The sequence below is a fragment of the Podarcis raffonei genome, chromosome Z, assembly GCF_027172205.1.
Source record: "Podarcis raffonei isolate rPodRaf1 chromosome Z, rPodRaf1.pri, whole genome shotgun sequence".
NCBI lineage: Eukaryota > Metazoa > Chordata > Lepidosauria > Squamata > Lacertidae > Podarcis > Podarcis raffonei.
Window position 1 is genome coordinate 28,526,912 of NC_070621.1, and position 25,548 is coordinate 28,552,459.

The 25,548-nt window shown below is 45.6% G+C and overlaps 1 protein-coding gene across 1 annotated transcript; it reads left to right on the forward strand.

The window, feature by feature from the left end:
* The first annotated feature begins 1,867 nt into the window (after positions 1 to 1,867).
* LOC128406905 (START domain-containing protein 10-like) lies at positions 1,868 to 22,384 on the forward strand. The gene is made up of 6 exons (XM_053374772.1): positions 1,868 to 2,023; positions 13,947 to 14,094; positions 16,744 to 16,847; positions 17,723 to 17,840; positions 19,495 to 19,547; positions 21,987 to 22,384. The coding sequence occupies exons 1-6, from the start codon at positions 1,868 to 1,870 to the stop codon at positions 22,203 to 22,205; spliced, it is 798 nt and encodes a 265-aa protein (XP_053230747.1). The 3' UTR covers positions 22,206 to 22,384.
* The last annotated feature ends 3,164 nt before the right edge of the window (positions 22,385 to 25,548 follow it).

Consider the following 25,548-nt stretch of genomic DNA (forward strand, 5'->3'; position numbering starts at 1 on the left):
ATGAACATGGGCATTTAAAAAATACTGGAGAAAAGTTTATTAGTCTGAGCCTGAAGGAGAATTATCTTAAGAGAAATTTCCAATGGTACTTAGTTCTGCACAAAATTAGTGATATCTTTGGCTGAAACATGCATTGTTGGAGGTACAGCAGAATTAAGACATATTAGTACATATCTGCTGGAGTTGTAAACACACACACACACACACACACACACACACACACACACACCTTTCAGGACAGAAGTACTCATACAAACAAGTACAGGCTACGATCTTCCAAGAAATCCTAAAACGACTCTGCTTTTGATACAGCTGATTAGTACACTGCTAGCAGTGACAAAACAGTATATTGCACGAAAATGGAAGGACCCTCCTGATTGGTTAAAGAGATTGGTTAACTGATTGGTTAAAGAGAACCTGGTGAGCTATCTTGATGATAAAATTTACATGGGAGAAACCCAATACACAATGATAAAATTTTACCTCTCCCCATGTGACCCAACCCAGACATGTGATCATCACCCCAGGCCGCTCTACTTGCAGAATGCTCTCCCTAGGGAGACACTTCTGATGCCTTCGTTGCATATATTTAGGTCCCAGGCAAAAACTTTCCAATATAACCAGGCCTTTGCCCTTCAACTACCCGTTGCCTTTTAGACGTGTGTGCGTGTGCGTGTGCATGCACGCTTTTAATGTATTTCTCTTTCCTCTTGGTTTTAATGCATCTATCTAGGGGTTTATCGCCTGTTTGTTGGGTTGTAAATCACTTTGGATTGCCCAGAGCAAAGTAAAGCTACTGGCAAATTCAACAAATATTTATTTATTTATTATTAATTTCATTTCTATACCGCTTTATATTTTTAAGAAAAATTTCAAAGCAGTATACAGCATATTAAAACATCAATAAAACAGTCCAGAATCAAACATTTCTGAAGAAAGTCAAATATAGAGTATACAGTCAAAGAAACGTAATTAATAGAAAACTAAAGTATTAAAGATTTCAAACGTTACAAAGAAGGTCAACTACAGAATACATATTTAACACAAAGTTAACAACAAAAATCTTAAACATTTCCAAAAAAAAACCCAAAACTGCTAAGTGAAGTCAAATATAAAATACACATTTAAAACAGCGTAATTAACAAGAGAATAAAATATTATCCTAAGCATAGACTAATGATAACGAAGGAAACGAATTTATTGAGGGGTGGTGGGTGCTGGCTTTTTTTTTGTTTTTTTTTTTAATAATGTAAACGATGATTCCCATCCCCACCCCCATTTTAAAGCTCTTCGCCGCACTTTTAAGAGTTTTGTGTTAGATTTCTTGCTGCTGCGCAGCTGCCCTTTCCCCTTATTCATATTTTCTCCCCACCTCCTCTTCCTCTCTTGACAAGTCAGCTTGTTTGACGCTCCAAGGCCTCGGTTGCAAAAGTGCAATAAAACGGTGCCGATTAAAAGTTAAATAAATAAAACAAGTAGTCTAAACAAGCCGACCCAACTTCGCCAATCGCTAGCTGGACACGGAGCGCTCCGAGCAAGCCGGCCACCTTCGTCCAATAGCAGCGTTGGGAAAGGGGACCGGTTGCCGGCCCCGGCCAATCAGCGCCCGCGAAAAGCAATTTAGAGCCGCTCACATACCCGCGACTCCGAGGGTTCTTCTCTTTCTTGCCGTGGCTTTGCTCGCGACGACTTCTGGACTCGCCGGAGGCGCAGTAGTAACGCTTGACCATTGTGAACGCAGGTGAGTGGAGGGGGAGAGGGGAGCGGGGAGCCGGGAGGGACCTTGGCTTAGCTGGGGATGGGGGGGACCCCTACCTGCCGCGCCACCGCCGCCACCTGTTCTTTTTTCCCGTTCTGTTTAGGCAGGATGGAGCCCGTGACCCTCCCGGACGATGCAGCCTTTCGGGATTTCGTGGCGGAATGCGAGTCGCAAGACGGGTGGCTGAGCTGGTACGACCGCTCCGGGGTCTCCGTCTGGGAGCAGGTGGTTCCTCATGCGGACCTGGCGGTGTACCGTCTCAAGGTAGGGTGGACACGGAATTGGGTATGGAAGGAACGATTCGGGACAGGGAGCGGACGGAGGCTCCTGGTCCCGGGAGTGGAGTTCTTTTCTCTCTCTCCCCTGCCCCTCTTCTACCTCTCTGCGCCACATGTGAATGTTAAAATACGTGACTGCGGACCGTCGGGAAAGAGGTGCGCATTGGCCGGCAGATGCTGGCCGGTGCAGAGAGAGAGAAGTTTTTTAATACGGGGTTCTTGCACCTTTTAAGAATTGGGAAGAAGGAGTTTCGGAGGTGCAATCTCTGCGCCACACGTGAATGTTAAAATACGTGGCTGCGGACCGTCGGGAAAGAGGTGCGCATTGGCCGGCAGGTGCTGGCCGGTGCAGAGAGAGAGAAGTTTTTTAATACGGGGTTCTTGCACCTTTTAAGAATTGGGAAGAAGGAGTTTCGGAGGTGCAATCTCTGCGCCACACGTGAATGTTAAAATACGTGACTGCGGACCGTCGGGAAAGAGGTGCGCATTGGCCGGCGGGTGCTGGCCCGGCGCAGAGAGAGAGAATGAGAGAGAGAGAGAGAGAGGTTTTTTAGTACGGGGTTCTTGCACCTTTTAAGAATTGGGAAGAAGGAGTTTCGGAAGTGCAATCTCTGCGCCACACGTGAATGTTAAAATACGTGGCTGCGGACCGTCGGGAAAGAGGTGCGCATTGGCCGGCAGGTGCTGGCCGGTGCAGAGAGAGAGAGAATTTTTTTAGTATGGGGTTCTTGCACCTTTTAAGAATTGGGAAGAAGGAGTTTCGGAGGTGCAATCTCTGCGCCACACGTGAATGTTAAAATACGTGGCTGCGGACCGTCGGGAAAGAGGTGCGCATTGGCCGGCAGGTGCTGGCCGGTGCAGAGAGAGAGAGAGAGAGAGAGAGAGAGAAGTTTTTTAATACGGGGTTCTTGCACTTTTTAAGGATTGGGAAGAAGGAGTTTCGGAGGTGCAATCTTGATTTATATATGAAATGCCCAAAGCCTTAGAAGTGTGAATGACCTGCAGCAGGGAGGAAATAGTTAAATTTCTCCCTGCGGAGCTCCCCCGCACCACCACCAAAAAAAAAAAAAAAAAAGCAATTTGCGTGGTATCTAGCTGAGCCATTTTGCACGAACTACTTCACACAATTTATTTAAAGCACACTCCACCCGTCTCAAAACGAAAACTCTAGAATCCCAGGAATTGTAATTTACCCTTCACAAAGCCGCAGCTCCCAGCACCCTTAACAAACTACAGTTCCCGGAATTACTTTGAAGGTGGGGGAAGTGTGGTTTGAATGTATGGTGTTTACACAGCCTCACTTGAGGCTCCAGGTTCGTTGGTAAATATATTTTAATTCTGCTGTAAGTCTGTTATAATTTGGGTTTAGACCAGCAACCAAAATTCTAGTAGGGAAGAGCCACAGCTCAATGGTAGAGAATTTGCTTTGCATGCAGAAGGTTTTAGGCAGTGCTTTTCCCCCCCTAATAAAATGTTTAGGGGTACTCTTATTTTCCTTCTCGTATTGAAATAATGCCCCTCAATGAGGCCAAAGTTAAGTTCACAAAATGTTTAGGGGTATTCATGTCCCTGCGTACCCCCAGAAAAAACGCACTGGTTTTAGGTTCAATCCTCAGCATCTCTAGAAATTCTGGCAACTCACTGCTCATCAGTGTGGACAACATTGAGTTAAGTGGACAAATTGTCTGGGTTTGGAGCAAGTAGAGCAGGAGGTGGGGAAGAGCTTGATCCAGTCAAGATTAAGTACTCTTAGGTTTTTACTGGTTGCAACAAGAGAAACTTCCTTTCTTTGGCCTTTGGTGATTTCTCCCTGCAGCAATGGTGTGGACACATTTCACAGAATCACAGACTTATTGAGTTGGAAGTGACCATGAGGGTCATCTAGCCTAACCCCCTGATATTTATTAAGCTTTCCTTATTTTATTTTTTATTGGCAGTAGTTCTATATGTGTGCACTTTCCTTGTAGCTTTTTCTGCGTCGTCTTTCGTTTAAATGCATGCTGGGAGTCGGAGGGGGAACAGGCTATAAATCATTACTTTAAAAAGTAATAAAAACATGTCCTTAATTCAGCAGGGCTGAAAAGTGACTGAGTCTTGATTTGTTGAATGCCACAGGCTTTTCCCAACGTTCCTGGGAGTTATTTGGGTTCAGGAGTTGACTCTGAGGATGTGTCGACATTTGAGAGCTGGTCAAGAGTGGGGAATCTTTTTCAACCCAGGAAACCTTTTGAGGTCCACATGCCAGTGCCAGGTGGAGGCAGAAGCAAAAGTGGGTAGAGCAATGGTGCTGTAGAATAGTTTCTAGACACACGCTCACGTTGCTTTCTCTGCATTCACACAACCAAGAGGCACCATCATCTGAATTCCAAGGCACACCCCATTCATGCAGAAAACACCCAGGATGTGAAGTGCGGCCAGTGAGGGGGGCAGCCTTGGGAAGAAGAGTGTGCGGCCAGGGCCTGAGGTCACCTAGCTTGCAGTGTGCATACAGTGGTACCTCGGCTTACATATGCTTCAGGTTACAGATTCCGCTAACCCAGAAATAGTGCTTCAGGTTAAGAACTTTGCTTCAGGATGAGAACAAAAATTGTGCTCCGGCAGCACGGCAGCAGCAGGAGGCCCCATTAGCTAAAGTGGTGCTTCAGATTAAGAACAGTTTCAGGTTAAGAACGGACCTCCGGAACGAATTAAGTACTTAACCCGAGGTACCACTGTACATGGTAACACCCAAGGATGGAAAACTTGTGACCTTCCAGATGTTCTGGACTCCATCATCCTGGATCATTAGTTAGCTGGGGTGATGAAAGTTGGATCCCAGTGACATCTGGAAGGCCAGGGGTATGCGGTCTTGGGTTAGTGTTGGACTGGTTCAAGTCTCCACCTGGCCATGAAGCTCACCTGTTGCATCACAGGAATTTTGTTGTGTTAAAGTGGGGGGAGGGAGAAGCACATACGTATTATTATTTTTAAAACTGGGTACTCTCTTGTTAAAGATTAAAAAAAGAACACTCTGGGCAATGTACAACATATTTAAGAGCTCAGGTAACAAACCCCATAAAAATACACAAAGCAACCCCTAACACCAGCAGGAAAGAACTTCAGCAGCACAGTTAGCAGCAGCCAACATCATTGACATCTGAAAAAGGCTCGACAAAACAGTACCTTTTTGCAGGCATTCAGGAGGGACAAACAGGGAAACACAACTCCCTTGGTAAGAAATAAATCGTGTACCCTTCCTGTATGCAGCTTTATTCACAGGCAGAGAGAGTGTATCCAAAAGGTGTTAATCAAAGAGTGAAATGAAGGCTGGTACTGTACCTGGGATTGATGGAGATGCGGGGCCCGGAATGCTGTTTAATATGGCAGCAAACTTGGTAGGGGCTAAGCTTGATTGGAACTATTTTTCAGTTAGGATGTATAATCCAACTGCTGCCTGCGTAGCTGATAACTGAATTGCAGGATGCGATGAACTTTAGCATAGCTTGCGAAAGCTGCCTTCTCTTACAGATGTAATAACGGGCAGAGACTAAACAATAATAATGCCAATGTTTCATGACGTCTTGCCCAAGTGTCAAAGATACATCAGCCCAGTAGCTGATGCGCTGATGCGCCACTGTTTGCTCTTCTAGGAGAATAGCAATTTTCACAAGTGCTGCTTAATTCAGCTTTTGCCTTCCATGTAGGGCTATGCACTAAATTCAGTAGGAAACCAAACTGAATCGGTTCCACCTGGAGTGATCTGGGGTTGTCACAAGAGGTTTGGTGGCAGGGAGGAGGGGGAGAAGGACACACACAAGTAGCCTGCATCATAGCTGCCAACGTTTCCCTTTTTAAAAGGGAAATTCCCTTATTCCGAATAGGATTCCTTGCAAGAAAAGGGAAAAGTTGGCAGCTATGACCTGCATGCCTTGCCTTCCCTCCCTGGCCAGATGCTTATATGTGGTTTCAAACCCTGACTAAGCGTACAGTGTGTGGGGGGGGTGTGGTGCTTCTTCCCCATCTCCACTTGGATTGGGCCCTGACTCAGATCCCAGAGAGGCCATGTACAGCCCTAATCTCTTGTATCTGCAGTAATTCCATTGTAAACTTTGAAAAGTTCGTATGAAGAGCAAAACAAAGAGTGGCTTGGAGACCCAAGTCCATAGAGGAGAAAGTAAGACTTGGGTATGCTTAGCCTGGAGAAGTGATGTAATAGCATCAAAAATTTGAAGGACTGTTATGTAGAAGATTAAGCTGGTTTGCTTTCTGCTGCCCTGGAGGGTAGGACGCAAGCCAGTGATTCATGCATGGCCTGCTTATGTGCTTCCCATAGGAATCCATTGGATCACCGAGAGAACAGGATGCTGGCCTATTGGCCTGATCCTGCAGGCTGTTTTCATGTTTTTGGGGGGAGATTGTCCCAAGGGTGTGTACTGAAGATCACTTAATGTCTTGTATCTAGGACTTAATTTGCACTGGAGGATCAGCCCTGGACTCATGAAGCAGCAGTAAAATGAGTTTAGTTGAGTGCAGAGGTGCCATCTTACGAGGGTGACTCTGCACTCAGAGGAGGAGAAGGAGCCTTTGCACTTTTTGGACAGTGGCCCTCACCAGCCCCCCCCCAAAACATAGTGAGGCCCCAAAACGGCTTGCCCCCCTGGAGCTGGCGCCCCTGGCTGAGTGTGTGCTCCCTTGCAACAATTGGCCTGCTGGAATTGTGATATGGAACTTTTGGTTGTTGCATTTTAACCCTGCTGCCCTTTTAAAGCAGAGGTGGGGAGTCTGTAACCCTTCAGGTGTTGTTGGACTCCCATCCCGCATGGCCTGGGTTGGTGGAAGTTCTGGTCCAACAATATCTGGAGGGCCACAGTTTCCCATCCCTGCTTTTTAAAGGATGGCTGCTCCCCCTTCTCCTTCCAGCCTCACAAAAGGCCCTGTGAAGTAGTTAGGCTGAGAGGTGTAGACATCTGGCTCCTTTCACACTTAGAGAACACTTTGATAGAAGTCCTCCTCTTGATTTTTAGAATAATAATAATAATATAATAATAATATCTTTATTGTCATTGCCCCCTCTCAGGGACAACGAAATTACTCGACTGCTCCATAAAAACACTAATTAAAACAATACAGTATAATACAGCAAGGAAGATTAGATGACTTTCAAAGTCCAGGCTTCCCATTCAGGGCTGAGATCGCTCTGGAGAAGAAGCTGTTCTTAAGACGGCTCGTTCTTGTCTTCATCGTCCTGTATCTCCGTCCCGACGGCAGGAGCTCGAAGAGACAGTGACCAGGATGCGATGGATCTTTTACTATGTCCAGTGCCTTCCTATGGCACCTTGTGGCATAAATCTGCTCTAAGGTGGAAAGTGGGCAGCCAACAATGCTCTCTGCTGCCTTAACAACTTTGCACAACCCCATCCTGTCCTGGGTAGTACAGCTTCCGTACCACACACATAAGCCATAAGTGAGCACGCTCTCAATGGCACAGTGATAGAAGGCAAGCAGCAGTTTCTGCGGAAGATGGTTTTTCCTTAGAATTCTCAAAAAGTACAGTCTCTGCTGCGCCTTCTTCACAAGCCCCCTTGTGTTGACACTCCAGGACAGATCCTCTTGTAATTCAATGCCCAAAAATCTGAACGTTGTTACCCTCTCCACACAGACCCCATCAATCAAAAGTGGCTGGATATTGCTCTTCTGTCTCCTGAAGTCCACCACAAGCTCCTTTGTCTTCCTTGTATTTATGAGCAAGTTGTTAGCTCTGCACCACTCTGTCAGCCGCTCCACCTCATCTCTATAGTGCGTTTCACCCTCCCTTTCAGGGATGAGCCCAATCACGGTTGTGTCATCTGCAAATTTGACAACCCTATTACTAGGGTGAGCAGCGACACAATCGTACGTGTAGAGAATATAAAGGAGCGGACTGAGTACGCATCCCTGTGGTGTTCCTATGTTAGTCTTAAGCATTTTAGAGGTATAAGGGCCCAACCGAACCCTCTGGGAGCGGTCTGACAAAAAGTCCAATATCCACCCACAAAGTGATAACGGAAGCCCCAGATCTTCCAGTTTAGATATCAGACGCTGTGGTAGAATGGTATTAAATGCCGAGCTGAAATCTAAAAAAAGCAGTCTGGCATAACCCCCCCGCTGCTCCAAATGTGCAAGGACGGCATGGAGGGCAATCGCCACAGCGTCCTCTGTCGATCTTTTCGTTTTATAAGCAAATTGGAATGTGTCCAGTCCCTCTGGTAGGCAGGCAATGACATGATTTCGTACCAGCTTTTCAAAGCACTTCATGATTATAGGTGTGAGTGCTACTGGACGAAAGTCATTCAGATCTTCCGGGTTAGGTTTTTTTGCTATTGGAACGATAATAGAGGACTTTAGGCAGGATGGAACAATAGCCTGGGCTAGGGATCGATTTAAAATCCCAGTGAAAACTCCTGCTAGTTGATCTGCACAGTCTCTCAATACCCTTCCAGCTACCCCATCTGGCCCTGTGGCCTTCCTTGGGTTGATTCCCTTCAACACCTTCCTCATCTCTTCTTTTTCCACAGAGACTGCTACATTCCTTTGTACTGATGATGGTGATGGTAGTGATGATGGCAAAGCCTTCCCAGGGAGTGGTGGTGGTGGTGGTGGTAAAGCCTCAGCGGGTGTTGCTGCAGATGTTACTTCAAAACGGGCAAAAAAGGCATTCAAATCCTCTGCGAGGGATGCCCCTCCCTCGTCTGCCAGGGAATCCTTGGATTTATACCCTGTTAATTCTTGTACACCTTGCCACACCTGCCTGGTGTTGTTACTTTGTAGATGATTCTCCAGCCGCTGTCTATACGCCTCCTTTGCTACACGGATACCTCTCTTTAGATCCGCTCTAGCTAAGCTGTACAGCGACTTATTTCCACTTCTGAAAGCAGTATTTCTTGCCTTTAGCAACCCCTGGACCTCCCTTGTCATCCAGGGCTTCCTGTTTGGGTAGATCTTTATCCGGCGCCTCTGTGTTACATTGTCAGTGCAGAACCTGATATAGTCCAACACTTGCTCAGTATGAGTCTCTATATCCTGTTGGGCGAATACCTCCCAATCGGTGTCATGAAAACAGTCTTGTAGTTGTTGGGATGCTTCAGCTGGCCATATTGTAATATCCCTCTTTATAGCTGGAGTCCGTTTCCTCAATGGAATATATTCAGGAGTCAGGAGCAGGGACACATGATCAGATTGGCCTAGATGTGCCAATGGTTCGGCCTTATAGGCCTGTTTGACATTTGTATACAGCCTGTCCAGAGTCTTTTCTCCCCTGGTTGCACACTTTATGTGTTGATAGAATTTAGGTAGAACCACTTTCAAATCTGCCTGGTTGAAATCCCCGCATACAAGAAATGCAGCCTCGGGATACTTGCCTTGTTGTCTGCTAATGGCATCATGCAGAAGACCCATTGCCTCTTTGGTGTTCGCATCAGGTGCAATGTATACTATAGTTATCAGTACTGCTGTAAATTCTCAGGGGATATATATAGGTCTGCATTTAAGCGTCATAAATTCCACAGTTGGAGAGCAGTGGCTAGCTATCACAGCGTGGTTTGTGCACCAGCTGTTATTCACGTATGCACACAAACCTCCCCCCCTTCTTTTACCAGAGTCCTCTGTTCTATCATGGCGGAACAGTGTATAGCCCGTTAGTTCTATGGCTGAGTCAGGAGTAAATGGTGTCAGCCAAGTTTCTGTAAGCAGCAGAAGACAGCATTCACTCACAGTTTTCTCCGTTGCTATCCACAATTTCCACTCCTCCAGCTTATTCCCCAAAGATCTCACGTTAGCATAGAAAATGCTGGGAAGCGGTAAGTTATAATGTTGTGTCTTTAGCCTTAATTGCCTTAATCGCCTTCCTCCTCTGCAGCCTCTCTTCTGTTTACGGTCTCTCCTGTGTCTCTTTACTCCCCAGTTCTTTGAAGTCAGAAAATCCTCCTTGCAGACGCAGAGACACTCACAATTTGTGCAGCACTCACAAGACCAGAAGACAGAGTGTATTAAAGAATATCTTCATCCCACTCACAGCAAATGCCCTGAGCTTTTTTGAGTACTAGTGTCAGATTCCAGTCCTATTGAGCTTATGCATTTTTCAAATGTATTTATTTATTATCTTTATATGACACCTTTATCTTCTGAAGATCTCAAGGTGGTGTATATGGTTCTTCTGCTCCTCATTTCACCCTCACAACAACCCTGTGAGGTAGGTTAGGCTGAGAGACAATGGTTGGGCCATGATCACCTAGTGAGCTTCATGGCTGAGTGAGGATTTGAACGCTGGTCTCTCATGTCCTAGTCTGACACTCTAACCACTACACCATACTGCCTTACAGTTGAAAGTGCATTCCTTCAGGGCCTGTTGTGTTCAGGCAGGCAGCTACAGTGGTCATAGGACAATTTTCATGCCTGTGGTGAACAGTGGTGTGCACTGGGGAAGGTAGGCTAAGTAGAATGGACAAGTGTAACTCAGAAAACAGGAAATGGCAGGATGACCATGGAGCCCAAAAGAAAAAAAGATTTAAAAAAGGCTGCCCATTTCCATGATGTCATTGTTTGTCTCTTACTCATTTATATTGGGTGACAACAACAGGAAACCTCCTTTACATGGGATGTCAGACCAAAGAGCTTTTCAAATAATTGGTGGAGAATGTAGCAGATACTCCCCACATTTGGTTTTTAGTTTGCTAGCCAATGAAGAAGTTGGAGAATGACTCAGTGATTTACAAAGCACCCATGCCAGACTAGTGCTGGGCTCTGGTTTAATGCATTTGAAGGATGGGAAATAGGAAATAGTTGGCTTCTCACACTTTTTCCAAGAGCCAGCTAGAAGGGGGCATGGTAGGGAAACGGGGTTAAATGTGGCCCTCAATACCTCTGTATATGGCCCCCAGACCTTTTCCAGGCCATACCCCCTACATCTGTCTTTTGTTTCCTGACTGGAACGTGTCATTGATCTGCAATAATGCCTCTTGCTTTTACATTAAATGAATGTAAACACTTCTGACTTTCACTGTGCAAAGGAAAGCTGCCCCCTTTTGCTTCTGGCATGCAGCCCCTAGACGGTTGCTGGAAATTAGTATGGACCATACTGTGTAAAAGATATCTGCTTCCCACTTCCTTGCCTGCCTGAGTTAAAATGTCAGATGAAGACAAGGCAGATCTGGTTAAAATCTCTCCACACACCCCTAAAATACCCATTTGGTGACCACAGCTTTGTTGTTCTTCTCTCTGCTTGAGCTTGGTGGCTCTTTCAACAATTTGTGGAGCCTACCTCACAGGGTTGCTGTGTGGATTTTTAAAAAAAGTTAGTCATGTATACATGTGCCCACTGGATCAGACGTAGGCAGAAGATAAATGGGTCCAGTAGGTGCATGTATACATGACTAACTTTTTTTAAAAATCCACACAGCAACCCTGTGAGGTAGGCTCCACAAATTGCTCTTGGGCATTGCATTGAGGCATCTGGTTAGCCACTGTGGGACCAAGATGGTGTGCTACATGTACCTTTGGCCTGATCCAGGGGATTCTTCTTAATACATATACATGAACTTATGCAAATATTATGCAAATTGATGTCCACTTTAGCAAATGCACTTCCTCTTTGGGGGTGATGCCTGATTGGCCATTGACCTTCTAGTGGTGAGGGAAGAGCATCCAAAATAATCAATAGTTTGCTGCCTTTTCATGACAAAGCCAGATCAGTGGCCAGAAGCAACCACCTACTCTCCCTAGTGCAGTGGTGGTGAACCTATGGCACTTCTGCCAGAGTGGGCACTCAGAGCCCTCTCTGTTGGCACATGCGCCTTCGGCCCATCAGTGCTGTTGCTGTGTGTTGGCAAAGTGTGCAGCCGCTCCCCCCCCCCAGTGTGTGCGTGAAATGCTCCTCAAGTGTGCAGTGACGACATCAGCATCGTGGGGAGTTTTGCAGGTGCCAGCATGCTGGTATGTGGCCTTGCGGCCCACCCCCTATGCTGGGTTTGGTTTGGTTGATGCCACAAGCAGTAGATAGTCAGCGGCGGAAGTGCCTTGTATTGTGTGGGCAGTCCAATACCAGAAAAATACAGTATATTTATTTGTATGTGCGCAAGCAGGCAATCATTATTATGATTGGCACTTTGCAATAAATAAGTAGGTTTTGGGTTGCAGTTTGGGCACTTGGTCTCTAAAAGGTTCGCCACCAATTCCCTAGTGATAGAGCCGGTCTGGTAACAACTCTTCACCAAACTAGGCACTTTAATTTAATTTAATTTTAGCATGAAGAGTGGGGGGTGGATGACTAGGTGATTCCTGCCCTCTCCCCTTCCCCCACCTCTGGTAGTATTTGGTCATTGCATGATTATCTGATGTGTTAATGAGCATGTATTGTCCTATTAGTGCAAAGGACCATAGCTCAGTTGTAAACAGTGTGCTTTACACGGAGAAAGTCCTTGGATCTTTTTGCAGTTAAAATAGTTGTCTATTTTAATATTTAGTATTTTTATTTTAAATAGTTGCCTACCTCATACATCTGTATAGTAGTGAGTTCATTCAGGTGCAGCAGAAGACAAAAGTGGTGTGTGTGTGTGTGTGTGTGTGTGTGTGTGCATCAGCATGTCTTAGTGGGAGCCAGATGAGTAAAGCTTCTTACCAGCCACACTAGCTCTTGACAATTCATTCCAGTTGGATTGTGAATGTGCAACATCACGTACACATGTCCTAGTTCTTTGCCATGATGCTCATCCCAAATAATCTCTTGCACACTGTGAAATTTGTATTTGCTTGATTGCAATTTAGTGGCAGATCTGTAATTGTGATGATAGAGATCAACTGATTGACAAAGGTTTTTGCCACCTCCCTGGAACTAGATGCAGGAGGCCTGCTGAGCCTCTTTTGGCAGGCAAAAAAGACTCCATGAGTGCCCTGTCTAAACCTACTGTAGCTCTTGTGCCCCACCAAATGCACCTTGTGAAAGGCAGTGGAAGATGATGGAGGATAGGCTTCGGGTATTAAGCAGTGGATCTGAGCTGCTTCATGTGGTTGAATGTTTAGAGGTTCTGATGTTCGCCTGCCTACTTAGATCAGGGGTGAAGGAACTATTTTCAGCCCAGCTTCCTCGAGTGAAAGGTGGGTGTGCTTCTGGTCCATCCCAGCCAGTTCTGACTACCTAGTTATGAGAATGACAGAGAAGCTGCTATTCACAGCTGCTGCATCTGTTGTACTTCACAGACATTCAAAAGAGTGTGGACCACCTGAGTGAAGCCTACAAACCACAATTTGGGTAACTGTGCTTTAGAACATTTTGCACCCAGGGTTCACCAGCTTTCACAGCTTCCCTAAATTGCTGGACAAACTATTCAAGCAGTAGAGTGGACTTCATTGACTAGGTGAGGTTGAGAAGCTTCTACCTCCTGAAACCAAGGTTCGTTCCTTGGTCCAGTGGTCATGTAAACACTACAACAGGTTTTATTTATATAAGCATGATTTCCCTTCTTTCTTCCTTTACAGGGTTCAAGGTGTATCTGAAGAAGTGTGCATGCACACAAAAGCTCATACCAAGAACTAACTTAGTTGGTCTTTAAGGTGCTACTGGAAGGAAAAAAAATTTTTGTTTTGACTATGGCAGACCAACACGGCTACCTTTCTGTAACAGGGTTCAAGGTGGTGTATGCAAAGCTCCCCGGTTGATATTCCATTCAAACACTGACCAAGTTGGTCTATCAAGCTCAGTATGGTCTACACTGAATGGCAGCATCTCTCTGGGGCTTCAGATGGGAGGCATTCCCAGCCTTACCTGGAGAGGCCAGGGATTGAACCTGTGACCTTTCGCACCCAAAGCAGACACTCGGCAAGATTGTTCCATTTTACACCATGGTCTGAGGTTGTTCACTACTCTGGTGTTTTGACAGTGTTCTTCTTTCCATCTGCAGGGCATGATTGACATGCCAGGGGTCACCGCAGAGACAGCCTATGATGTCCTACATGACACCGAGTACCGCAGCATGTGGGACATAAACCTTGTTGAGACGCATCAGATCGCTCGTCTCACAGACAATGCTGATATTAGCTACTATGAATGTAAGTAAGGATGGGCACCCCAATACCACCACCAAACACACAAACTAGTGCAGGTGTGGCCCACATTGCTATCTGGGCAATCTTCCAGAGGTCATGTGCCCATGACCTTTGCCAGGGGCAAAATGGAGTGGAAGAGCAAATGTAAATTTCCCCTTTGCACAATAGGCTACTTCCTTCACATTTGCACTTCCCTCTCTGTTCTCCACCCAGCCAAGGAAGAGCCATTGCATTCCAGCCATGCAAACACACTCAAGGGGGTGTTGAAGTGACAAGGGTGAGGAGTGTGTCCCAGGGAGAATCATGGGGGCCTGTTAGAGGGGCCTAAAGGGCCACTGTTGGCATCTGGGCCTGATGTTTCCCACCACTGAGTTATGGGGGTACCTGGCAAACACAATGAAGATTTGGTACCAAACTCAGAAAAAATGCTGGTGGGTTCCTAAGCTTTAAAGTTCCTGGCTCCAAGGACCACAAACACCCACCCTCCTCCATCACTCGCCATGCTGTCTGAGGCTGGTGGGACAACATCTGGGCAGGCACAAGTCCCCCATCCCTGTTCCTACCTCTTCAGCAGCCAAAGTCTTGAGGCACATTTCTGATGGCATGGACTTATGTGGATCAGGAATTGTGGAATGTCAGCCTGAGAAATGTTAGCAGAGGAGTTCAGAGGGAAATGGAAACAGGATGATAACGCTGATGCTTAGGTGTATGTAAAATAATGGCACTGACCGTTGCGAAAGTAGTGTTTATAAAAACATCCTGGTATCAAATCAACCCTACTTTGTGAATTATCCCTGTAATTAAGGTGCCACAAGCCTCTCTTTGCTGTTTCCGCTGCAACAGATTAACCCTCTAGTTATGAGGTTTGCAAAGGTAATCTTGCAGGTATGTAAGCAGTGTGTGATGAAATTTCAAGACACTGGGAGGCTTAGTAGTCTGGGTGTGGGGTGCCTTCCTTCTCTGGGGCAGTACCTCATTCAGCCTCATGGACCAGCCTCCACTGCTTAAAGATCCACCTCAACTATGTTATGTGGTCATGATCCAGCTACCTTCCACGTGCTGTTGATTTGGTGGTGTTCTCTCTAAAAAAAAACCATTTATGGAACACCACGCTACATGATAATAACCACATCCCGTGTGTCCTTAGCCAGCAGCAAAACTATATCTGCTGAGCCGCTCTAGGTTGTTGTAATGAGAATGTTATGGAGAGGACTATACAGCTTTGTCCAGGGCTGCGAAACCGTTTTCCACCCAAGGGACACATTCCCCTCCTGGAGAGCCTGCCCAGGGCTGAATGCTAGTGGTGGTTGAGGCCAGAGGCAAAATAAATGCAAAGGCAAAATTCACAAGGTAAGTTAGTTTCTTCGCGCACACACTTTCCTTTCTATCCTCATCCCATCCAGGTAAGCAATAATCACTATCTGGGTTCAGGGACAGAAAAGAAGTCACAGAAGGATGCAAAGCCAGAGTGCTGAGTCAGAATGGGTGTGTGGCCTTTGGGGACTCCTGAGGTTCTCCATCCATGATTCAGTCGTTTAGCTCGTTAGTACTATCATTGCCAGGCAGCCTAACTTGATAGGCTGATGAGACAACAATATCTGTGGACTCAAGGTGGTGGAAGAGAGCTGTGTTAGATGGATTGATCAGAAACATTCTGGCAGTGTTAAGGCAGGCCCCTGGCTTGAGAGTTGGTCAGCGTTTGAAACGGGTATTCTGTTTTGTGTAAGAGAGAGAATGCCTTCCCTCGACGGTGCCTGATTTTTAGCTACCTGGCTGCCTTCTTTCTGGAGGTTAAATAGCCTTGGGGAGTAGCAATGGACACTACTAAAAAAAACAACACAACTTGGTGGAAAGGAAGGTTCAGGCTCATAGAGCGGTATAGTCCACAACATATAGGGGTGTGTGAGATGCATTTGCCTTGCATCTCTCCCTGGGTCACCATTATACGCTGGACCTGTTAACGCATAGTTGTAGCATAAAGAATTCCTGTTAAGGTTTCCAGCCAGCCATGCCTGATTTCAGGATACCCTGTTCCATTTCCCCTCTCCCTCCAACAGACACTCAACAGTCAGTACAGTATGCTCAGTCCTCAAAAGGCATTTGGCTTGCTTGTCCTTCTCCTCTTCCCTCTTCCTCCTGCCCCCCACTTTTCTATTTCTGCAAATGTTGCCTGCTTCTGATAGCTTCCTTTCATGCATAGGTGGTGTACTTTTTCCTCCAGGGGGCTCTGTGCTTGGATGAGGGGAATAGGATCTGTGTGCAAGGCCTCTTTTACTTGAGACAACCTGCTTGGACCTTTGACACATTCCCTGTGTTGCTTTGCCAAAGCAAGTTAAGCTCTCACTTTTGTTTATGCGACATGGGTGTTTCCCCCCCTGCCATTCTAATTAAAAAGCTAAGGTGCCTGGGACTTGTAATTGCAACGGCAACAAATCACTCGCCTTACTGCTATTCAAAGCTTAATAGAAATTTAAAATGGAAATCTTATGAAATAGATTTATGAATGATATACAATGAATATGGAAAATGGAATATATAGGAATGAGTACAAATTTAGATGAAATCTTTAGCACCTGAATGTGATCAGCATGTTGTACATGCAATGTTGAGCTGCCTTTCTCTCCCTACTCTCTACCATCTCCCTTGGATTAGGGAAGTGCCCAAAGCCCTTGAGGAACAGAGATGTGGTGACTCTGAGATCATGGAAAGTCCTGGATAAGGATTATATTATCATGAACTTCTCTGTTAAACATCCGGTAAGTGAGCAGGGGGGAAACTATGGGATTCAGATGGATAATGGATTGGGGGGTGGGTCTCCTCTCAGAGACCCACCATAGCATTTCATTAGGGAAATGGAGCTTCATCCACCTGCTTGATAAGTACGCTGTGAGACCCACAACAGCTGAATATACTGTCATATACTAAGGGCTTGTTCACACTTCCACACTTGTCCCTTGCCTAGAAAGTGATTTTTTATTCCACTTGTCCCATGCTTTTTAGGCACAGGACTGAGTGGTTTTATGTTTGCTCTGCCGCGTTCCCCAGGAAAACCCACTCTTTTGCGGTGAATCAGAGCAGGCATTAATCTTGTGGAAAACCCAGTTGCCATTTGTTCTGATTCAGTGCTAAACCGTGAGTTTTCCCCAGGGGAAAGCAGTGGGTTAAATGGAAGTGTGGCTGAGCCCTGAGTCAGACCATTTGCTCCATTTAGCTCAATGGCTACTAGCAGCAGCTCTTTGGGGTTTCAGGCAGGGCTTTCTCCCAGGCTCACCCTGGTGAGATTGAACCTGAGGCCTTCTGCTTTATTACAACGCTTAGTTCTCTGGATGATGGAGCTGAGACCCTTCACACGACTGACCTGTTGGTGGTAAAGTTGGCAGCCTCTTGGGATTTAGGGTCCAGTCCCTTGAAGCCTACCTTCTGTTATTGATGTGTTGATGTATATTATTGCTATTTCTGTATTTTGGTGTATTACAATGCAGTTTCCATGGGCTTTGGCTGGCACACTAAACTGATTGTTGACTACCCCTTAGTTACCTGAGGGGAACTCAGTCTCAGGGAGGAGGGGAAGGGGAGGCCTCTATACCAGGAATAGGTCCATCAGCTGATTGCCTGGCTTTTTACTGTGCAGAATTACCCTCCACGCAAGGACACAGTGCGGGCTGCCTCGCGTTTGGCTGGATACCTGGTGCAACCAACTGGACGTGACAGTTGCAAGCTGACTTACCTGGCACTGCTTGACCCTAAAGGTGAGTCAGCATTCTATAAACTATTTAGACTATTTTAGAAGAGTCTAAAAAGCCTAGGACACAAATGTTCAAGGCCCTCTAGCAACTATGGTGGCTCCTTTGTCAGAAGTAATGTATTTCATGTTGACTCTGGAATACTCAATTCTGACCAAGCTAAGCCGCCTAGTTCCGGAGGCTTAGTTCCGGAAAGCTCAGGAACCAAGAAGACCAAAATTTCAATAAAGAATGGGAAAATTTTATAATCTATCTTGGAGACCACTGTAAACAGATGAAAACAGTAGCAGGAAAAGGTTTAATAAAAGGACCCATGAAGGGGAGGTGGGAAGTCTAGAGATTCAGAGGAATCTGTAAATGTGGGTGTGAATGGTAGCATTGTTATAATATAACATACTTGTAAAATCAAATAAAAACTATTTCAAAAAATAAAATAAAAAATAGAGCAAAATATACATTTTGAATCTTCTAATACCTTTGACATAGTAAGTTGTGCTGCAGTCATCAGGTGAGTAATAAGATCCTTGTGGGAAAGTTGTTGATTAATTTGAGTATTATTTTACCTTTTACCTTTACTATGATAGAAATGCTATTTTAGGATCAAAGGAAGTACTGTATCTTGCTTTGTGATCAAACCTGCTTCATGAAAAGCATGTATGCTTCCCAAGGCATATAACTCTTTAAAGCTGAATTTGAATAAAAAAGAAGAAGAGAACTAATATTCTCTAGTCACAGTGAGCAACCTGATTTCTCAGTGGTGGCCAAAGTGTTAAGAGATAAAAAACAAGTAGATTAAAAAAGAATAAAGGCTCTGTGTAGGAAATACAGTTAACTCGCATCTTCCAGGTTTGTGATTCTATGATTCTATCCTACACGTATTTTACTTACATGAATTCAGCTTTGTGTGGGTGCGCGAATAAATAAACAACTAGAGAGTGGAGGAAACCCACTCTCCATTTATTCCCCCCACAATGCAATGCTGTAATTGCAGGCTTACCCAGCTTTCAGAAGGTGGCGCAGGGGCTCTGGCAGCCCAGAGCCCTTGTGACGCCTTTCCAAAGCTGGGTAAGGGAGATGGCTGGATTTGGGAAGGAGGCGTGAGGGTCCTGGCATGGTCCTAAAGCCATCCTTCCTCCTTCCCAAAGCTCTGCAAGTGCTTACTAGGCTTTCAGAAGCAGGAGGGAGGACTCTAGGACCCACCCTGCCAGAGCCCTAGCTGCTGCTTCCCAGAGATAGGTAAACAGCCCTCCAAATTGGCGCTTCTGGGGTTACTGGCTTTAGTATTTTTTTGCATATACACATGTCCCCAGAACCGAACCCTCACATAAAATGTGAGTTATCTGTTAACCGTTTAAAAATGAATTGCAAACACTAGACAGGCTAGATGATTTTTCATCTACTGCAAATCAGCTTCCAACATCTGCATTATGGGAGATTTGTTTGCCGCAGTCCATTGTCAGTAGCAATCATGCACCCGCTCATCTATCAAATAATCCTGGGAACCATTGTTAAGGGAACTGTAACCTCTCTGAGGAGAAAACTACAGTTCCCATGATTCTTTTTTTTTGTCGGGGGGCATGTGCTTTAAATGTATGCTGTGTATGTGACCAAGATTAATCCCCCCCGCATCTTTCCTGCCTCTTCCCCCTTTCCAAACTAGGATTTCTGCCCAAGTGGATTGTGAACAAAGCTGTTCAATTCCTGGGACCACAGGTGAGTGAGGCAGATTCATAGCTGAAGAGTTGGAAGGGACCACAAGGGTCATCTAGTCCAACCCCTTGCAATGCAGGAATCTTTGGCCCAAGCATGGGGCTCGAACCCACCACCCTGAAATTAAGAGTCTCATGCTCTCCCATCTGAGCTATCTTGGGCCTCTAGTGATCTGGTTCCTCTTGTGAGGAGCATCAGTTGAGCTAGTGTAATACTAAGTGAGATGGATTTGCAGAAAGCTGTTTTTCTCTGCCCAGAGAGGGGGGTTCCCCCTGCGTTGTTGGTTATGGAGCACAGTGGGCTAAGAAGCTGTGTAGTGGTTAAGAGCGATAGACTCGTAATCTGGTGAACCGGGTTCGCATCTCCGCTCCTCCACATGCAGCTGCTGGGTGACCTTGGGCCAGTCACACTTCTCTGAAGTCTCTCAGCCCCACTCACCTCACAGAGTGTTTGTTGTGGGGGAGGAAGGGAAAGGAGAATATTAGCTGCTTTGAATCTTCAGCTGTGAATCAGAAAGTCCTCAGTCTGAATGTTTCCTCTACCCTGATGAACCCACTAGGTGGTCTTAAGCAAGCCCCTGTTTTTCTGCCCTTCAACTGCCATATAGGAATAGTGATTTGGACCCACTTTTGTAGTAGAAGTGGAGGACCTTTTTTCAGCCTGGGGACCATGGTGGGCAGGTTCAGAGGCCAAAGCGGGTGGAGCAGTGAATGCAGATTTTAGCTTTGTATAGCAGGCTAGTTTACATGAAATCCCACTGCATTCTCCATCGAGGCAAGCAAGAGGCGTTACCAAAGTTCAAAAACACAGGCAGAGGGCCTTCTCGGTAGTGGTGCCCAACCTGTGGAACGCCCTCCCATCAGATGTCAAGGAGATGAGCAAATAGACAATGTTTAGAAGACATCTGAAGCTTTTAAATGTGTAATGTTTTATGTTTTATGAAGTTCTATGTTGGAAGCCGCCTAGAGTGGCAACTCATTCAGATGGGTGGGGTACAGATAATAAATTAGTAGTAGTAGTAGTAGTAGCCGCCATGCAAAAACATCCAAGGAGGGTACAGATCAGGGCTGGTGAAGGGTCTGAGGAGAGTCCCAAGGGCTTGGAGGGGAGGGACTGTGCCTGGCCCCCCAGGCCTGGGGTTTACCACCCCTGCTTTATAAGGTTATGTTAGGCAGGCTTAGCCAACATGGTGGCCTCCAGATGTTCTGGACTACAGCTCCCATTATCCCTGACCATTGGGTTGGGTGGAGATGATAGGGCTTGGAGCCCAACAACTTCTGCAAGCCACTATGTTAGCTGCTCCTGTTGTAAGGATGCCAACCAGATAAGAGCTGTGTAGAACACTGCTGGAAAAACCCTCTTGCATTTGCTTCTGAGACATTTCCCATACCCTTCAAATTCTTGCTCTTGCAGACTCAAAAGGCTACAGTCTTCCTTTCTTTTCCTTTTTTGACAGAAGGAGGGAGGATGGGAACAGATGGAAATTGAGTGTCTCAAGATACTAGATTTTTTATTTATTGCCCATCACCAGTTTACACACACCTTCGGGTATAGGGCAGCATAGAAATTAATTAAGTAATATTGTTTAGTTTTGTACTTTGTAGGTGACACAGTTTGGGTGCTGCCAAAGGTTGCTGTAAGAAGGGTGTAGCACACCTGGACAGCAGCTGGGCCCATTTCCCTGGCTATAGGGTAGCCTGCCTCTCCAGTGTTGCCCAGGTACCTGACTGGAGGCAAAACTACCCCAGAAGCCCAGGGGTTGCACACATTGCAAACTGGAATGGCATTCAGACCATCAATTTGTAGAAGAGCACATGATTTGCATGTCAAAGTTCAGCGGTTCAGTTCCAGGTGTCTCCAGGTAGAAAGATGCCTGCCCAAAGCGCTGGAGAGCCACTTCCAGTCACCGTCTACAATACTGAGCTTAGATGGACCAGCAATGTGATTATGTAGAAGATGGCTTTCTACATCCTTATTTAAATCTTCCATTAGTTCAGAACCAGGAAGGACTGGAACCTTGCTTTATTTTTAGGGGAAGGGTTTCCCAAACTTGGGTCTCCAGCTGTTTTTGGACTACAGTTCCCATCATCCCTCGCTAGCATGGCCAGTGGTCAGGGAGGATGGTAATTTTAGTCCCAACAGCAGCTAGAGACCCAAGTTTGGGGGAGCATTGCTCTAATTCCTGTGTTGTGTTGTGGATGGATGCCTCTTTAAGTCCTGAGTAGGGATTTGAGGCAGGTGATCTCACACGGTACCTTTTAGTTGTCCAACTTGGTTCATGAACCTTCCTGTCCAGAGCACTTTGGGTGGGTGGTACAGTTCCAGGTTCATGTGGGATTCTCTTGCCGTTGCTCTCATCACACAGAGAAGTCCAATGTGGGCGTGCTTTGACCTTCTCTCTTCTCTCCACCCCCCACCCCCCGCCCCGGCTTGCGGGATCAGGTGATGAGGAAGCTGCATAAAGCTTGCATGGAATACCCCGCCTGGAAGCAGGAGCACAACATGGATGTGAAGCCTTGGCTGCACCCCGAGCAGAGCCAGCTGCCCACCATGTTGGTGTCTGAGTTGGCTATTCAGCATGCCGCCTCCCTGGAGCACTTCGACGAGAGCAGCGTTAAAGAAGTCAAGGATCAGCAGGGAGAAGCCAGCGGGTCCGACTGACTACATCACTTTGTGCTTTTTTGCAGTTTGAGGACATTCTCTAGTCCGCCACTGTGCCTTTCTGAGAAATGATAAATTATTCCAGTTTATTTCATGTGGTAGCCAGCTTTTTGGGGTTATTCTTTCTCAAGCACCTGTTGCAAACTTGTGGTCAGAGGGGCAACTCTCTGTCAAGACCACCTCCCGTGCTTTTCTGCCCAAGGAGGGGAGAAGGCTTTTAGCAGTGGAGCTGCAATATTTAATCAGTGGTTTGTTTTTAGAAGACCTTTCGAACCAGGGAAATGCTGCATATTGTGCTTATTTTAGATCAAGAGAATAATATAATAATTGATGACTGGCTGTGCCAATTCTTGGATGAGCTTCAGGAAAATGATAGATAATTTTGAGATTCTATATTTAATGATTTTAATGGGGAGCTGTTGTTTTATTTCATCAGATTTATTTGTTGCCTATGAAACTTCTCTAGGCGACTTACATAAATTTGTCTTACTGTGTGAAATGCAATGATAAAACAACTTCTACCCCCCTAATAAACAACTGCAAATAATAAAATGCAATTTGGTGGTACATGTGTATTATTTCAAAATGTGGGAAGCAAGCTGCAGTCTTTTGTGGGGTGTGTGTGTGTGTGTGCCCTGGATACCTGTCCCAAAGTCTTGTCCTGATAGAACCGCTGGTGTTTCAGGGTGGGGGAGAGAACAGATTGAACTATGCCCCCACACGCAGATGCCTGCTTAACATTGTTTTTGCGCTCAGTGAGATGCACATTCAAAAGGGCAATTAGTCAATAATGCATGTGCCAACATACTTGCTACCATGCACACTGATTTGAATATGTGCTTTTCAGAGGAAAGAGTGAGAAGCAACCTGATTGAGGGGTAATTTAGGAAAGCAAGGTTAGCCAAGTCACTTAACAGACTTTATTTAGCCAAAAGGTGACTGAATTTGTTAAATGGTTTTTTGTGTGTTTCACTTTGCAAGACGGCCTAAGAGTCCTGGCTCCTGATTTAACACATAGTGTGTGCCCCCCCTCCCCCTTCAACACAGAGAGATTCATGGAGCAGCTTGCAAGGTTTACGAGATGGTAATCACAGGCCAAAATGCTATTTTTGTACACCGCCTAGCGATGATTTGGAGGCTAGGCAGCATACAAAAATAGAGTTCATATTTTAATAGTAAGAAAAACAAGATTTCAAAACAATGTAATATTTTAAACAGCCACATGAAATCACTAAAGGGAAGCACATTCAATAAAACACAATAGCACAGCCAGATGAAAGAGTTGAAGAAGAAGAAGAAGAAGAAGAAGAAGAAGAAGAAGAAGAAGAAGAAGAAGAAAGAAAGTAAATGGGGCCTGGCAAAAAGATGTGTTCTTCAGCGGCTTTGTAGAAAGTGGACCTGATTGGGGTGGGGGGATTGAGAGGCAGGGTGTCACCACAGAGAAGGCCGCCTCCTGAAACAAAATATACATCGGGAGGCTTAGTTTGGTTAGAATAGAACCCACACAAGCGACGCTGACACAAAACAAGCATTGCCACCCAACCTGACCCCCACTCACCATGCCCCCTCCACCTCTTCCCCTCTTTCTTCCTAATGTAACACTAATGTCTCAACAAGTGAAACTGATCTGTAGAAAATGTAACTTGAAAAAAGAGACATTGCACATACTTTTGTAAACCAAGAAATCTTCAATAAAAAATGTTTTAAAAAGAAAGAAAGAATTGGGTACAGTGGTACCTTGGTTCTCAAACTTAATCCGTTCCGGAAGTCCGTTGCAAAACCAAAGCAGTCCAAAATCAAGGTTCACTTTCCCATAGAAAGCAATGCAAAATGGATTACCGTAATCAGTTCTAGACTTTTAAAAACAACCCCTAAAACAGCAATGTAATACGAATTTTACTATCTAACAAGACCATTGATCCATAAAATGAAAGCAATAAACAATGTACTGCAGTCACACAATCAATCAGTAGCTGAACTGGGTTCCACACAGTCACAAAAACAAAACAAAAAGTGCCCACAAAAATGTAAAATAAATAGCAAAAACAGACAGACCTCAGCGTAACACTAAAAACGGAAGTGTGGCCCTCAAAATGGAAGTGTGGCACTCAAAACAGAGGACGTTCAGCTTCTGAAAAAAGTTTGCAAACCAGAACACTTCCTTCCAGGTTTGCAGTGTTTGGGTTCCAAGTTGTTTGAGTACCAAGGCGCTTGAGAACTAAGGTACCACTGTATACAGTTCCTGAGTTATGAGCCACCATAGCCACTAGAGGGCTGTGAAAAATTCTCACCTGGGGTTTTTAGACTTTTCTACTACAGTGGTACCTCGGGTTACAGACGCTTCAGGTTACTCCGCCAACCCAGAAATAGTACCTTGGGTTAAGAATTTGGCTTCAGGATGAGAACAGAAATCATGTGGTGGCGGCGTGGTGGCAGCGGGAGGCCCCATAAGTTAAAGTGGTACCTCAGGCTAAGAACAGACCTCTGGAACAAATTAAGTTCTTAACTACAGTGAGGTAACACTGTATTTGAAACAAGAGGGGTGCATTGGTTGCCAGATGTGAAATATATTGGCATTATTTTCAGCTCTCCCACTCAACTACTGGGTTAGGTGGCGGAGGTGGATGCCACCTGTTTCGGAAAGAACTAATTCTTCTCACACACGACCTTCTCCCTCGCGTTCAATATGTTTCCAAATTAACAAATTCCAAAAGATACCATAGGTCTCCAGAAGGCCCACCTCAAGAAAAACTAATCCTGCAGTAGCTACCCCGGAAACTTCCTAATGCTTGGGGAAGTGGGAACGACACAGTAGTACATCATGCTCCTGAAGTTAGTGTTATCTCCAGTTAGGACTAGGGCTAAGCTCCCAACGAACATCAGGCAGGTACCTACAAGTACTGACATACAGGAGCATGCTTAGAACTCATTGGTTCACTCAAGCTTTCCTTGAAGGGTAATCCAGCTAGATTCAGAAAAAGGCAACCAAAGCAATCAGGTGTGTGGAGTAACTCCTCAGTAGAGAGGCTGAAATATTTGGGTCTTTTCCCTCCTATATGCAGTGCTTTTTTTGTGGGGGGACGCAGGGGTATGCATCCCCCTAAACATTTTGTGAATCTACGTTTGGCTTTATTGAGGGGCAGTTTCTCAATATGAGTAGGAAAATGAGAGTACCCCTAATCATTTTTTTAGGGGAAAAAAGCACTGCCTATATGCATTGAAACGTAAGAATGTTGTCATGCTGCAGTTCACTTGGTCACAGACAGGTGACGCAGGAAACATGATGATGTGGCATGATGAGAGGCTGGCGCAGACACTGGCCATCTTCCTCCATCCCTGGGGA

Excerpts from the sequence above, each read along its gene's own strand:
- LOC128406905 (XM_053374772.1), top strand. The coding sequence starts at position 1,868 with ATGGAGCCCGTGACCCTCCCGGACGATGCAGCCTTTCGGGATTTCGTG. Across the intron at positions 2,024-13,946 it reads TGGCGGTGTACCGTCTCAAG|GGCATGATTGACATGCCAGG; the intron begins GTAGGGTGGACA and ends TTCCATCTGCAG. Across the intron at positions 14,095-16,743 it reads TGATATTAGCTACTATGAAT|GGAAGTGCCCAAAGCCCTTG; the intron begins GTAAGTAAGGAT and ends CCCTTGGATTAG.